General features: G+C 41.2%; 1 protein-coding gene and 1 pseudogene across 14 annotated transcripts in view; both read left to right on the top strand.

The window, feature by feature from the left end:
- The window catches only part of CHD9 (chromodomain helicase DNA binding protein 9), a 217,122-nt gene that overhangs the window by 178,977 nt on the left and 25,237 nt on the right, over positions 1-12,908 (top strand). For 11 of the 14 annotated variants that reach the window (XM_032805367.2, XM_032805364.2, XM_032805363.2 and 8 more), the window contains 4 exons: positions 4,786-5,058; positions 5,813-5,981; positions 11,775-11,914; positions 12,559-12,780. In XM_032805367.2, coding sequence (XP_032661258.1) covers positions 4,786-5,058; positions 5,813-5,981; positions 11,775-11,914; positions 12,559-12,780 — 804 coding nt within the window. The remainder of the gene's footprint in view (positions 1-4,785; positions 5,059-5,812; positions 5,982-11,774; positions 11,915-12,558; positions 12,781-12,908) is intronic. The other 3 variants (XM_032805366.2, XM_032805365.2, XM_032805369.2) reach the window with 1 other exon arrangement.
- On the top strand, positions 3,562-3,740 carry LOC116839449 (U2 spliceosomal RNA; annotated as a pseudogene).

Genomic DNA, 12,908 nt, shown 5'->3' with positions numbered 1-12,908 from the left:
CTTGGGGGTTGATGAGTTAAAATAGCAAGCTGGGGGTAAATCCTATTGTGACTATGCCAATATGACATTTTGGGTTTTGACTCAGACCAGTCAGGTTATGTCACTGCCTGGTCTGGAACTCTGGATGTCTTAAATGCTATGCTGCTGTGACTTATAGCCCTGATGCCAACAACCGGCATACACAGGGTGACACCAAGACCCTCCCTGTCCTGTATTTTCTACAAAACGTCTGCCATGTAGTGCCCAGCCCTCTCACCAAAAACTTAGAGTAGTTAGTTTGCTGCTCCCTTCAAGAGACAGTACCCAAAAGCTTATTACCTTAACTGGGGTTAACACACTGAGTTGATGTATAGTATAAATAAAACAGGTTTATTAAACAAGTAAACAAAGTAAAAATATGCTTCTAAAATTAAAACTTAATTTCAACAAGTTGCAATCTTTGCTTAAGCAGTTTTCTTGTCTGTATTCAGTTCCCAGAGACTTCAGACTGCTTGGTTAAAGGATCTACCATGCTGTGATTTCAAGAGCTTTGGCCCTTTTAGTCTCTCATGTAACAGAAGGCAAAATGGCTTTCTCTCTTTATATCTTCCCAAAGTTCAGTGATGCTGCTTCAAGAGGCAGGAGGGCTTTGGGAGTGGGGGGTGCACTCTCCATACCCCATTGACATTAAGTGGTCATCTTTCCCCACTTGCTCTCCTAATAGCTTTGTTTACCATACATGTAAATGTGCTTTTCTTTATCTTTGGTCACAACTTGCTTAATTTACACCAGAAACACATTCAGGTTAAACACACTCAGTTAAAGCTCAGGCGCAACATCTGTAGCTTCCCTTAAAGGTATCCCTGTTACTGAAATCTGCAGAGCAGCACCCTGGCACGTTGTACACGCCTTCTCTAGATACTGTGTACAAGGTGTGAACAACTATGACTGATGCAAACCTACCCTGCCTAGAGAAGTGATAGGTTATGTCATAGGTTTCTAGGCACCTGCCTCCTTAGAGAGACAGCTTGTGAATCACCAGTTCTGCACTACACATAGGGACAATCCCTGGAAGAAGGAGGATGGGTAGTAACAGGAGTTCTTTGAGAGATCTTTTCCCTATATATAGTGCACTACCTGCCCTTTTTCCCCGCTCCCTAGTCTCCTACTGGGAACTGGCAGTAGAGAAGGAGCTGAGATGCTGGCAGTCTGGCAATCTCCCCCTTTTATTGTCTTGATGCGGTTCACAAGAAGAGCAGAGGCACATGGGTGGATCAGATGGACAGTTCTAGGTAAAAATCTATAGTTTTTGGAGTGCTTGCTCATGTCCATTCCATATTAGGGGTGTGTGCTTGCTAAATGCACCAGTGCCAGAAGTTTTTCCCTTAGCAGTATCTGTAGGGCACCGGCTCTGGTGCCCTCTGCTGTGGCACCCGCATAGCGTGGTATAAAGGGCACTGCTGGCTCCCCCCACCCTGAGTTCCTTCTTGCTGCCAGTCACGGTGCTGGAACTTCTCCTGCTTCAGCCAGCTTTCACTTAGTTCAGTGTGTCTCATGAACGTTTCTTTTTAAAATAGTTGTATATGGTTTAGTATTTACCCTTAGTATTAGTTCTCGTTAGTTGGTCCCGGATGGGACTCAGCCCAGGGACTGATCGCCAGGCTTAAAACCATGCGATCGTTGTAAGTGGGCTCATGCCCATCAGCGACCCACAGGTTAGCTGTTAAGGTGTCTAGGGAAAGGACACATAAGTGACAAGTGTTTCATCTGTAAGTCGTTCAAACCCAAAACGAAAAAGAGACAAATCCATCTCAGGTCACTGCTGATGGGGTCAGCACTGACCCCGGCACCGGAGCAGAGGTCCAACTTGGCCCGAGCACCACAGCATTAGTATGGAGCACCCTGTCAATGCCATCTACAAGCTGGCACCGATCCCTCTCTTCAGCCAAGAAGCCCAAGAGGTCTGCAAGAGGAAGATCTCCCACTTTCCGTAGAGAAAGGAGAGGGCTGGAGGAAAGCCAAGACATGCTGGGTGGCTCAAACCTCCATCAGGGAGTTGGGCCCCTGCTCATGTTGAGCGATCAAGCCCCTCCCATACTATGCCTGCCACACCGGATGGTGATGAGGGCCTCCACCAACTCGAAGTCCCATCAGCGCCCGAGTCCCTGCAGGCAGTGCAGGAATTCCTGATGCTACTGGTGCCGCCCACACCAGCTCTGACGGTACCCAAGCCCAGAAGTAAACCTGCCTCATTCTGAGTGTCCCAGCTTCAGCAGTTCCATTCCCCATTGCAGGGGACATCCCGCCAGCACTTGCCTGCACGGAGTCATCATGCCTTGGACTTAGGGCAGGCTCAGAGAAGCCCTCTTTGGTCTCTAGACCCTGGGCACTGACAGCAGGATTCGAGGCGTGCCTCACCAGTCAGCTGACACAGATCTGTGGAGACCCATGTCCCTTGGCATGAGTGTCAATACCGACCCATCGGGTCTCCCAACGACTCGGCCACCAGTCCTGCAACTGATCAGTGGAATGGGGTCACCGGTCACCCGCCCACTGGCACCTGTCACCAAGATGTGAATCTCCTCGACTGGGGAGATTCTATTGATGACCAGGCCACTCCAACTCCCGGTCCCGCTCTAGATCCCAGTACAGTCAAGTAGCGTGAGGCGTAGATCGCTGGTCTACCGACGCAGATCCGCCAAACAGCGAAGATCCCTGGGGTCCTGTGGGAGGAACTCATCCCGACTGAACAGGTCAGCGTTGAGGCACATAGCAGGCATGGTGAGGAGGAGGGCTAGCCAATCATGGTCACTCCGCAGTGTCATTACAACTCTGGTGCTGATCAGGAGTCCCTGGTAACACAGTCTTAGAGTAAAATTTCATTGTATTTGTTAAAGGCATGGACTATATTACAAAAAATAGCTATTGGTTTCTTAATATGCAGTGGTAAAGATCTCATTCACTGGAGGCAGGCATGGATTGGATTGAGGCTTGAAAATATGCAGCCAGATTGGAAGCTTCTGATCAAGGCATTGTTTTCAGTAGTCAGGCGGTTTAGGGAGAGCCTGAAAGGGAACTTCATGACAAAGGAAGAGACAAAAAGGATGGGGGAGCTCAAAAGATAGAGGTTAGTATTTGTATCTGAAATTCAGGACCTTTTAATCTCCACTACATTATCAGTTGGTCCAGAGACATTTATACCGAACACATCACCGGACACTGCCAATACCACACTGAGTAATTGAGACAGCCGACCAGGGAAATAACCCACTTCCTTTCCTGAGGGACCAAGGGACGGACCCCACCCATGTACCTATCCGCTCCACTGATACTGACTTGGACTCCTTATTCATTGCACTGACTGCAGGGACTCCTTATTCATTCCATGGGTGGCGAACTGGAGCCCACTTATTCACTGACATTTTAAAAACCCTTGCACCCCAATCTGGGTCTGTGCCAGTTATGCAATATGTATGTATCTTTTCATCCTTGCAAACGGTATCCTTAACCCCCCATAACCCAAGCCTGACCCCAGATGTACAGTACTTTCCCCCTCAACCTGTGTATATTTCATTTCAAACATTTACTTTAATAAAATTTTTAAATCCGTTATCAGTTTAATGTCTGATAAGTCCTCTATCTGAGGACTATATATTAAATGGATTTTTGGAACAGGGAGATGGAATAGGCGCTTGCTGCATCCACTCCACGAATATCATGAATATTTTTCTTAAAAACTTTGATTTCAATGTTCATGATTTTCAATTTTTAAGAGCACCTCTTGAACTCTTAAACGATCTAACTTTAATAGGGAAGGTGGAAGGCCCATTTATGGACACCCACAAATAGAGGCATAACAAAACAACCAATCATTTTTGAAAATGTAGGCCCTTGTTCTGAGTATAGTGGTGGAGAACACAATCAAGATTAGGAGAGAACTGTAAAGAGCATTTTATATATTGGGCAGTTTTAATGTTCACATATCTTGGACAAATATGTATGCGCTAACAGTATCCGCAAACTTTATGGATTTTATTTTTATATTAGAGAGCTTCTAAAAGTGCCCCCTACATTTTATTTGGGGAATTCAGCATGTATTGCTTAAGGTCTAAGTACATTCTTGACTTTGCAGTGGGACTGTTTGTGTGTTTAAAATTAAATATGTGCTTAGTGCTCTGCCGGCTTGGGACCTAAGGTATTTGAATCTGGAACAGAACAGATTCAAACATGACAAGAGGAACTGTGAATAAGAGCATGCACATTTATTTTTATATTTGTGGTTATTTATTATATTATTGTGGCATCTACATGCCACAGCCTAAATAGGATCCCATTAAGCTAGGCACTGCACAAATATATGTTAGGTGATAGCCCAAATGGTCATGGCCAAAAATCTGCAAACACTTCTGCACTGTTTCATTTTACTGTCCACAGTATTCCCATTAAAATTAATGGGACTACTTGTGTGAGTAAAGCAAAGCATGGGGTTAAGTATTTGCAGGAGCAGGACCTAAATAGACAAGATACACAGAGAGTGGAAGAAAGGAAGTATCATTGTCCACATTTTGCAAATGGTTATGTGAGGTATACAGAGATTATGTGATTTATCTAAAGTCACATAGGAAAATGTGTTGTAGAGCCAGGAATCGAACCAGATCTTGAGTACAAGTCCAATGACTTAACCATAAGATCATCCTTTCTCTTCTTTGTAGAAGAGGAAGATTTCTGAATGGCATAATGTATAGATTTGATAAGCAGTTCCTTTGTAAAAAAAAAAAAAAAAAAAAAATGTCTTGTTTTTTCTAGGATCGAGTTATGATTAATCGACTAGACAGCATTTGTCAAACAGTGTTGAAAGGTAAATGGCCTTCAGCAAGAAGAAGTTATGACAGCAATACAGTAGCATCTTTCTACACAACCAAACTTCTGGACAGCCCGGGTGCAGCTGCAGACTACAGTGAACCTAGTGCACCAACACCCCCACCTGCAGGTGTTAAGGAAGAACATGATCAATCGCCACAGATGCCAAAGGTGAAGAAGCATGTACGAGAAAAGGAGTTTACAGTGAAAATCAATGACGTATGTTTATTTTTATTGCCCTAGGACCTGATTGCGATTGCGGTGTGCGGCATGCTTTACCTGCAAGTGGCTGCCTGCTCTCACTCTTACTTTCTTTGCACATTAGTTTACGGGTATTTGGATATGTTTCTTTTGGGCATTGAGCAATTCTAAATTTGCATATCCTGCGAGAGGGATCGTTGCTGAATGTATGTCCCTCTTGAAACTTCTGAAATCCTGCTGTTCAGATGCTTCCTCAAATGGCATGTTTTATGCAGTTTCTAATAATCTGGTTAGTTGCATAAATAATAGGTGTTTCCAGTGAGTTCGGCTTTTTTTGAACGTTTTAGCATGCCCTACTCAAATTAGCACTTTATAATTTCGTGTACTTTTTAAAAAGATTACAGATAAATTCTGAGTTTCACATACATACTAGAGGTGTCTAAAATACCCATTTCCTATATTTGTAATTTGAGAGTTGTTGATAATAAACACAAATGGATGCGAACGCTGTTCTAGTAATTGGATTTGCATAGGATGAGATTAAGGAAGTAGATAGATGTTCAGTGTCTGAATTTTTCAGTTAAGATATTAATTTATTCACAATTTGTGTTCATAAAGGTGGTCCTGTAAAATTTCTGGTTAGATTGGTTACTTGGAAGAAAAGCAAGGCTTGATTAAAGTTTTGTGTGATCTCATTTTCTCTCAACTCTTCTGGAATAGATGCGTTTTATGCAAGAATCCTGAACTTCTAACTCTGGCATTTGTTTAACAGGAAGGTGGTTTGAAATTGACTTTTCAGAAGCAGGGGTTTTCTCAGAAAAGGCTATTTGAAAGTGAAGAAGGCACGTTAGGACAGCAGCAATACCTGGCTCGGCTATGTGAGCTCCAGAATGCTTCAGAGACCAGCCTTGTCAATTTTCCAAAATCCTTACCAGAATCAGGTAAACATTATGACTTATAATAGTGTCAATTTACATAATGCTCCCTGGTCACACAAATCTCTTTGTAGGGAAATAGACAAAGAGCCATTATATTTTGTCTGCCATTTTCTATCTGTGTTAATTTTCTGTGCATTCTTTGTAATCTGTCTCCTGTGTCTGAGGCATCAAACAGTCAAGTATAGTAATATACAGGTCTGTCTCATCTTACGCTGGGGTTACGTTCCACGGTCAGTGCGTAAAGCAAAAACTGCGTATAGTCAAAATGACCCTTGAAAATCCCTTAAATCATCCATAAAGTACAATTTTGTGTATACAACCCTGTACAGTACTATGTATTGTATACAGCAATGTACAGTACAGTATATAATAAAGACTACATATGCAAAATATAATTTTACAGTATTTTTAATAACAATAGAGAGTCAGAAGAATGACAGAATAAAAAATGAAAACAGTACAGTGCAGTATTGTAAACCTGAACAGTCACCAGTCATCCTGGATATCTTGCTAGTCTTGTATTGTACACACTCCAATGATTAGTCTTCCTCTTCCCCTGACAACACTATATTTGAGTCGTCAAGGCTTGATGTCGATCCAGGAGATGGTGGGCCAGGCTTGGTGATGGAGAGCGAGTCGTAGACGAAGTGGTTGGCTCTGGTTCAGCTTGAGAAGTTGATCATGTGGGCTCTGCTGCTGCTGGTTGTTTTTTCTTTAAAAACATGGTGATTGGCAACTATTGCTGTTGTCTCTTGAGCTCCTCAAACATTTCTTGGTACGGTCTCAGATCATCCGTAATACTACGTGTGATTTTGAGGCTTCGTTCCATAGAAGGATCTTATTCAGAAATGAAATCATTCAAAGTGTTTCGCTGTCTGGAAAATTTATGAAGATTCCAAGTTACTGGCACTTCCTGTTCATCATTATCTTTGTCTTCTGTAGACGATTTTATCAGTTCCTCTAACTCTTCGTTAGCCAATGTTTCTCTATTGCCCTCAATTAATTCCTCAATATCTTCCTTGAGGATGTTGATGAAGCCATCACCACCCGGTTTCCTGGACATCTGAACAATGAGTTGCACTTCTTTGTCAATGGTCGGGGAAACCCTTAAAATCATTCACGCAGTCTTCCCATAGGTTTCGCCAACACGCATTGACTGTTTCAGGCTTGATTGCATCCATTGCCTGTTTAATATAAGTGATGCAATCAGCAATGTTAAAGGACTTCCAACACTCCATCACATTAACATTGAGATCAGCATCCACAGCGGTAAGGATCCGTGAAAATGTAAATCTCGTGTACATGGCCTTGAAACAGCTAATGACACCTTGGTTGAGAGGATGGAGGTGGTATTGGGGGGGAGAAAGACAACTTCAACATCGTTATGCGCAAACTGGAGTGCCGCAGGGTGGCCAGAAGCATTGTGTATGATCAGCAAGACTTTAAAGTCAAGTCCTTTCTCTTCAAGGTACTGCTTGACCTCCAGAATGAAACACTTGTGGAACCAATCCAGAAATAATGCTGCCATCACCCAAGCCTTTTTATTTGATTGCCAGAACACAGGCAGGCGATTTTTGTTCTTGCTAGTTAGGGCATGGGGATTTGCAGCCCTGTAGAGCAGTGCCCAGCTAGATTGCCACAAAACAACACAGTCACACTGTCTTTAGTTGCTTTGAAGCCAGGGGCTTGTCTTTCTGATTTTGAAATGTAAGTGTGGGTGGGCATTTTTTCCAAGAGCCCAGTCTCGTCAGCATTAAAAACTTGTTCTGGAAGATAGCCCCTTTCCTCTATGATTTTCTTTAATTGTTTGGGGTAGGCTTTTGCTGTGTCCTCATTGGCAGATGTAGCTTCACCAGTAGTCTGCACATTTTTGAGGTTGAAGCAGTTCCTAAAACTGTTAAGCCAACCTTGGCTGGCTTTGAATTCCTTCTTATCAGAAGGCTGTCCCTCTTCGGCGGGAGGTTTGAACAGCACATAGATGCTAAGAGCCTTTTCTCGCAACATGTTGCCATTGATAGGCACACGATTATGATTCATGTCTTCCAGCCATAAGTTTAATGCCTTTTCAGTCTTCACTAAAGTCTTATCACGCACTCGGCTCGTCACCTTAGCAATTACTGGAGCATTTGATGCCATGGCTTGACGAATTTCTGTCCTCTCAAATCTTGATGGCACAGATGCTAGATTCGTTGCGGCCGTATTTGCATGCCACGTTGGCGATGGACATACCGTCTCTCTAAGTCCAGCATAACCAATTTTTCCTCCAGCGTTGGAACGAATCGCTGTTTCTTCGGTTGAGCACCAGATGAAGTAAGTGCCTTGCATTTAGGGGCCATGTTATACAGTACGAAAAATACGTACTGTCCCAGTACAGGCACTGTAGAATCTCACTGAGAACGGCGAGATGCACACAATATGAGAGGCACAGGGGGACTGAGTACTGTAGTGGGAACAGCAGATTCGTTTCTCCCATCTCACACTCATTCCGGGGCAGACACACTATTTAAACTGTTGTGGGTTTTTTGGATTTTTTTGCCAATTCTCCAGGGTTATTATAGGGGAAACCCTTATCACAGGCCTAAAGACGTGCTGTTGCTGTCAAGTCCCCCCATAAACTATTTTAGTGGGAACAGCAGATATGCGTCTCACGCTGGTGGAATCGCCCACACTTTTTCCCCCCCGACCGTGCAAAGCTGAAATCGCGCATGTTAAATGCGTGTAATATGTGACAGACCAGTAGAGACAGTTTTGTGCTGTATTACTGTGATCCTTAATAATATTCTGAACAAAACTGTATTATAGTTCAATCAGAAGTATGTATTACAGCTAGAAAGTAGCCTCTGATCTGGACCCTCGATTTTTTGTAACAAGGAATGTTTAGATTTAGGTATTTGTTTTGGATCTATTTCTAATTATAGCTATGAAAGTCATTAAGTTCCAGAGATTAATTACACCGGGGGGGGGGAGGGCATTCCTTTTATACTTTTGAAATTTACCTCTCCATTTCATTGGATGCCTTCTAGTTCTTGTGATGGTGTCATGATTTCTTTGGTGCCGCTATGGTCTCATTGTGGTAAACTGATGGATGTTTAGCCTAGTAATTGTCAATAGCTTTATTATATAAATATGTATTCAGAAAATGTCTAAAAGGGATATTATTTATCCTGTACATTACAATAGCTTCTTAAGAACTTAATGTAAGTGTGTGTGTGTGTGTGTGTAATAGTAACCCAGTAAGCCGTAATGTCTTATGAAGACATTATAATCTCTCATGTATACCTGAGTTATGCATGTGAGTAAACTTTATGAAAAATAATATCCGTAAACATGAAGTAGACACAATATTTAAGATGGTCATAATATTGACCAATTCTTTACAACATTTTTAAAATCTAAGCTTGAGTTACAGCAATTCCAAAATATATCTTTAAATTTATGTAGAATAGAAGTTTATTGAAATCATTTTGTTGAATACAAGCTACATAAAAATACAGAAGTAGAAACTTGGTATGTCAAATTTCAACTTAAAACAGGATAATACATCTAAGAGCCTTAAGCGTATTAAATATGTATGACAGTGTTGTCAACTTGTGCAATATTTGGGATCTTTAAGGGTTCTCATTAATGTCTTATTTTTTCTTCAATCTTGCAAATTTTTGCCCTCATCTAAAATGGCTGCCATATCCCATTACCATCTGGATCTGAAGGCAAAAGCTTCCCTTGGCAAGATGGATTATATATCCATTTGACCTTATCAGATGAAAGTGAGGCTGCCCTTAGCAAAGATAGATACCATCCTATTGGTTTCCAATGACTATGAAGCCAGGCTATGCTCAGGGAAGATAGTGTCCCATTAGTCACTGAGGGCCAGGCAAATATAGAGGTGTTAGGAATGGGACTGTAGGGACTATAAGGGAATGGAGTGTGTTAGGGAACTGGACAGGGCACTATGAATCAAAGGAGTGTGAGAAGCAGAATACAGATGGGATGGGCTACTAGGGAATGTTGGGATCAGGAGGCCATCTGAGGGGTGGCAGGAAGATATGAAGGCAAAATGAGAGGAGCTGAAAGAGTGCAGAGGAATGTGGTTTGAAAGAGAATGTGATGGGTAAGAAACTGAGGGAGGGAGAAATATGAGTGGGAGTGAATGTAGGTGACAGTAGATTGTGGGGAAACATGCAGAAAGAATGTGATTGGAGCAGCTGCCTATCCTGTTTAGTTAAGGACTGGATAGAATGGAATTGCCACATGCCCCCCAAGAGGTCAATAGAAGGTAAGCGGAGTTCCCTCTAATCAGTGAAAAAAGATGCTGCATTTTTGTGTGTATTTAAGGTTGCATTTTGATCCTAAGATGACCATATACACAGTGTGCATGGGCAGCTCCCCCGTAAAGGTGAAAAATCAAGACAGGTGAAAAACAGTGGTTTAAAACAAATACACACACACACAAAAAAAACCCCAAACCCACCATGTTTTTAAGTCAGTCTTAAGACATTATTTTGGAAGATGGTGTAGTCTCTCATATTTTGAATGTTGAGCTTGTCAATACCTTGATGGAGACTCTTAAATGGGTACAACTTTCTAGGAATTTAAGTCCAAAACATGTTACCTTAAAATTGGTTCAGTATGTTGGTGAATGATATTTATGTATAGAATACTTATTTAAGAACACTTGCTTTCCTTTTTTCAACATCACTAATTTGGGTGATACTTCACAAATGGTTGTGTCTTTCCTGCTGGCTTTGGAGCGGTTGTCTGCTAAAAACACTGTTCTGAGCTAATCATGGTCAGGGTAACAGCACTGAATAATGTTGGTTCACAAATAAAGAAATAAAATGCACCGACAGTTTCTTCTGTACTAGAAAATTAAATTTAATCATTTGGAGTTAAAAGATCTTTCCCTTATACAATGGAGATGGAAAAATAGTTGATAGTTTTATTTTAATAGTACTAGCAGCTGCAACTATGATGTATTGATCCTTTTTGTTTTTCTGTACTTGTTACAGGGTCTCTTCAGCAGTTAGATCAGTAGTCCCCAACATGGTGCCCGTGGGCGCCATGGCACCCACTGGGGCATTTATGTGTGCCCACCTAGTGCCCAGCAGGGGAGAGAAGCCGGGTCCCCGCACCTGCCAGGGACAAAGAACTCCGGGGCTGCAGGTTGCAGGCGCCGGTGTTCTCGGTCCCCAACAGGCACGGGGCCGCAACTTAAACCGGAGAGAAACCACGGCCCTGCGCCTGTCAGGGACAGAGAACTCTGGGGCTGCAGGCTTCATTCTATGTTAAAATAAGAATAATAAATATTTTTGGACCAGCAGTTCAACAACGTTTTACTTTTTAAAATAAGTAAGATGAAAACTATTTGATATGTATTTTGTGAAAACTCCTTAATTTTTCTTACAAGTAGATAAAAAAGAGCAAATTTACGTGGTAAGGTGAAAGTAATTGCCGAATAATTTAATTAATACCTTTTATATGTAAAATTACCCTTTTTATCTTATGGATTCATATATTATGTAATAGTAAATATGATGGGTTTTGTATTATTTAATGTACAAATACAAAATAAGCCTTGAAAAATTGTTGGTGCCCGCCACACTCTTCTGAAAACATGAATGTGCTACTGGCCACAAAAAGGTTGGGGACCACTGAGTTAGATGATTTTTTGTTTATATGTGGGAATTATCTTTAAACTACTCTATTTCAAATTATGGAACTTTTTTATTGAATGTGTTCCTGATTATAAACGGAACACACCTTTGACTCATTAATTATATTGAATTATTAATTTGATAGGTGCTTCCAATCAGTTAACAGCTAATGCTAATGGAGTCATAGTCGACAGCCAACCTGTAGTCAAAAAGAGGAGAGGAAGGAGGAAGAATGTAGAAGGAGTTGACATTCTCTTTATAAATAGAAATAAACCACCTAATCATGTAAGTAAATGTGATTCTGTATCCAAAATAAAAGATCCATTTTACTTCATTGAGCTTATTGTGCTGTGAGCAAATAATTGCTAAACTTTAGCATTCAAATTATTTAATCTGGAATTACTCAGTATAAGTTTATAATTAAGGTCCTTCTTAACTTGCAATATTGTGAAAATTGCAGATTCTGCAATATTACACTTCCACTGCAATTTTGACAGTGGGAACCCCAGCTCGTTCTGTCAGCCCCAGGCGGACGACAGCGGGAGCCACCACTCTAAGCCATGAGTGGCTGAAAGTGGAAAATCGTAGAAAAGTAATAATGGACTTTATTACTGCAAATAATAAGGTCCATTATTACTTTTCTGCAATTTTCCATGGCTTGTTCACAATTTTTTGATGATCATCTCACAATTCAAGTATTGCCTTACTTAGAATCTTTTAAATGTGAACTGGAAAGGTTTTTTATTAAAAACAAACAAAAAGCCACATCTATAATATTGCTTAATTACAATATGGAAAATTACATATAGCTCTTTTTCAGATTGTAATTGGCTGTGTGTTTAACTAAATTGGAGACCACCTACAAATTCTTTGTAACATTCATTTTCCAATGTATTGCATATTTCTCAGAACATTTTGTCTTTCTACAGGTTAGTCCAGGCATTAACACCTCGCAAATTGCTCCAGTAATAAACCCAACGCTTCCTTATGCTCAGTCCCAAGGTCTACTTGATGCAGAAAGCCCAGTTCCTGTTATTAACCTGAAAGATGGAACAAGACTTGCAGGGGATGATGCACCAAAAAGGAAGGATTTAGAAAAATGGCTTAAGGAACATCCTGGTTATGTTGAAGATTTGGGAGCTTTTATTCCTGTGAGTATTCTTTTGAACTCTGCTGTACCTAAATAGTGAGTCTCATTCTGCCTCTGCATACTGTATTTAAACTTATAATATATGCCACATGGGATTCCTTATTCTCTTCTCTTTTTTTTTTCTTCTTC

Source organism: Chelonoidis abingdonii, chromosome 19 (assembly GCF_003597395.2).
Source record: "Chelonoidis abingdonii isolate Lonesome George chromosome 19, CheloAbing_2.0, whole genome shotgun sequence".
In the NCBI taxonomy this organism is placed as follows: Eukaryota; Metazoa; Chordata; order Testudines; family Testudinidae; genus Chelonoidis; species Chelonoidis abingdonii.
Note: the sequence above shows the minus strand (reverse complement) of the source record. Positions and strands in the feature narration are given on the sequence as shown.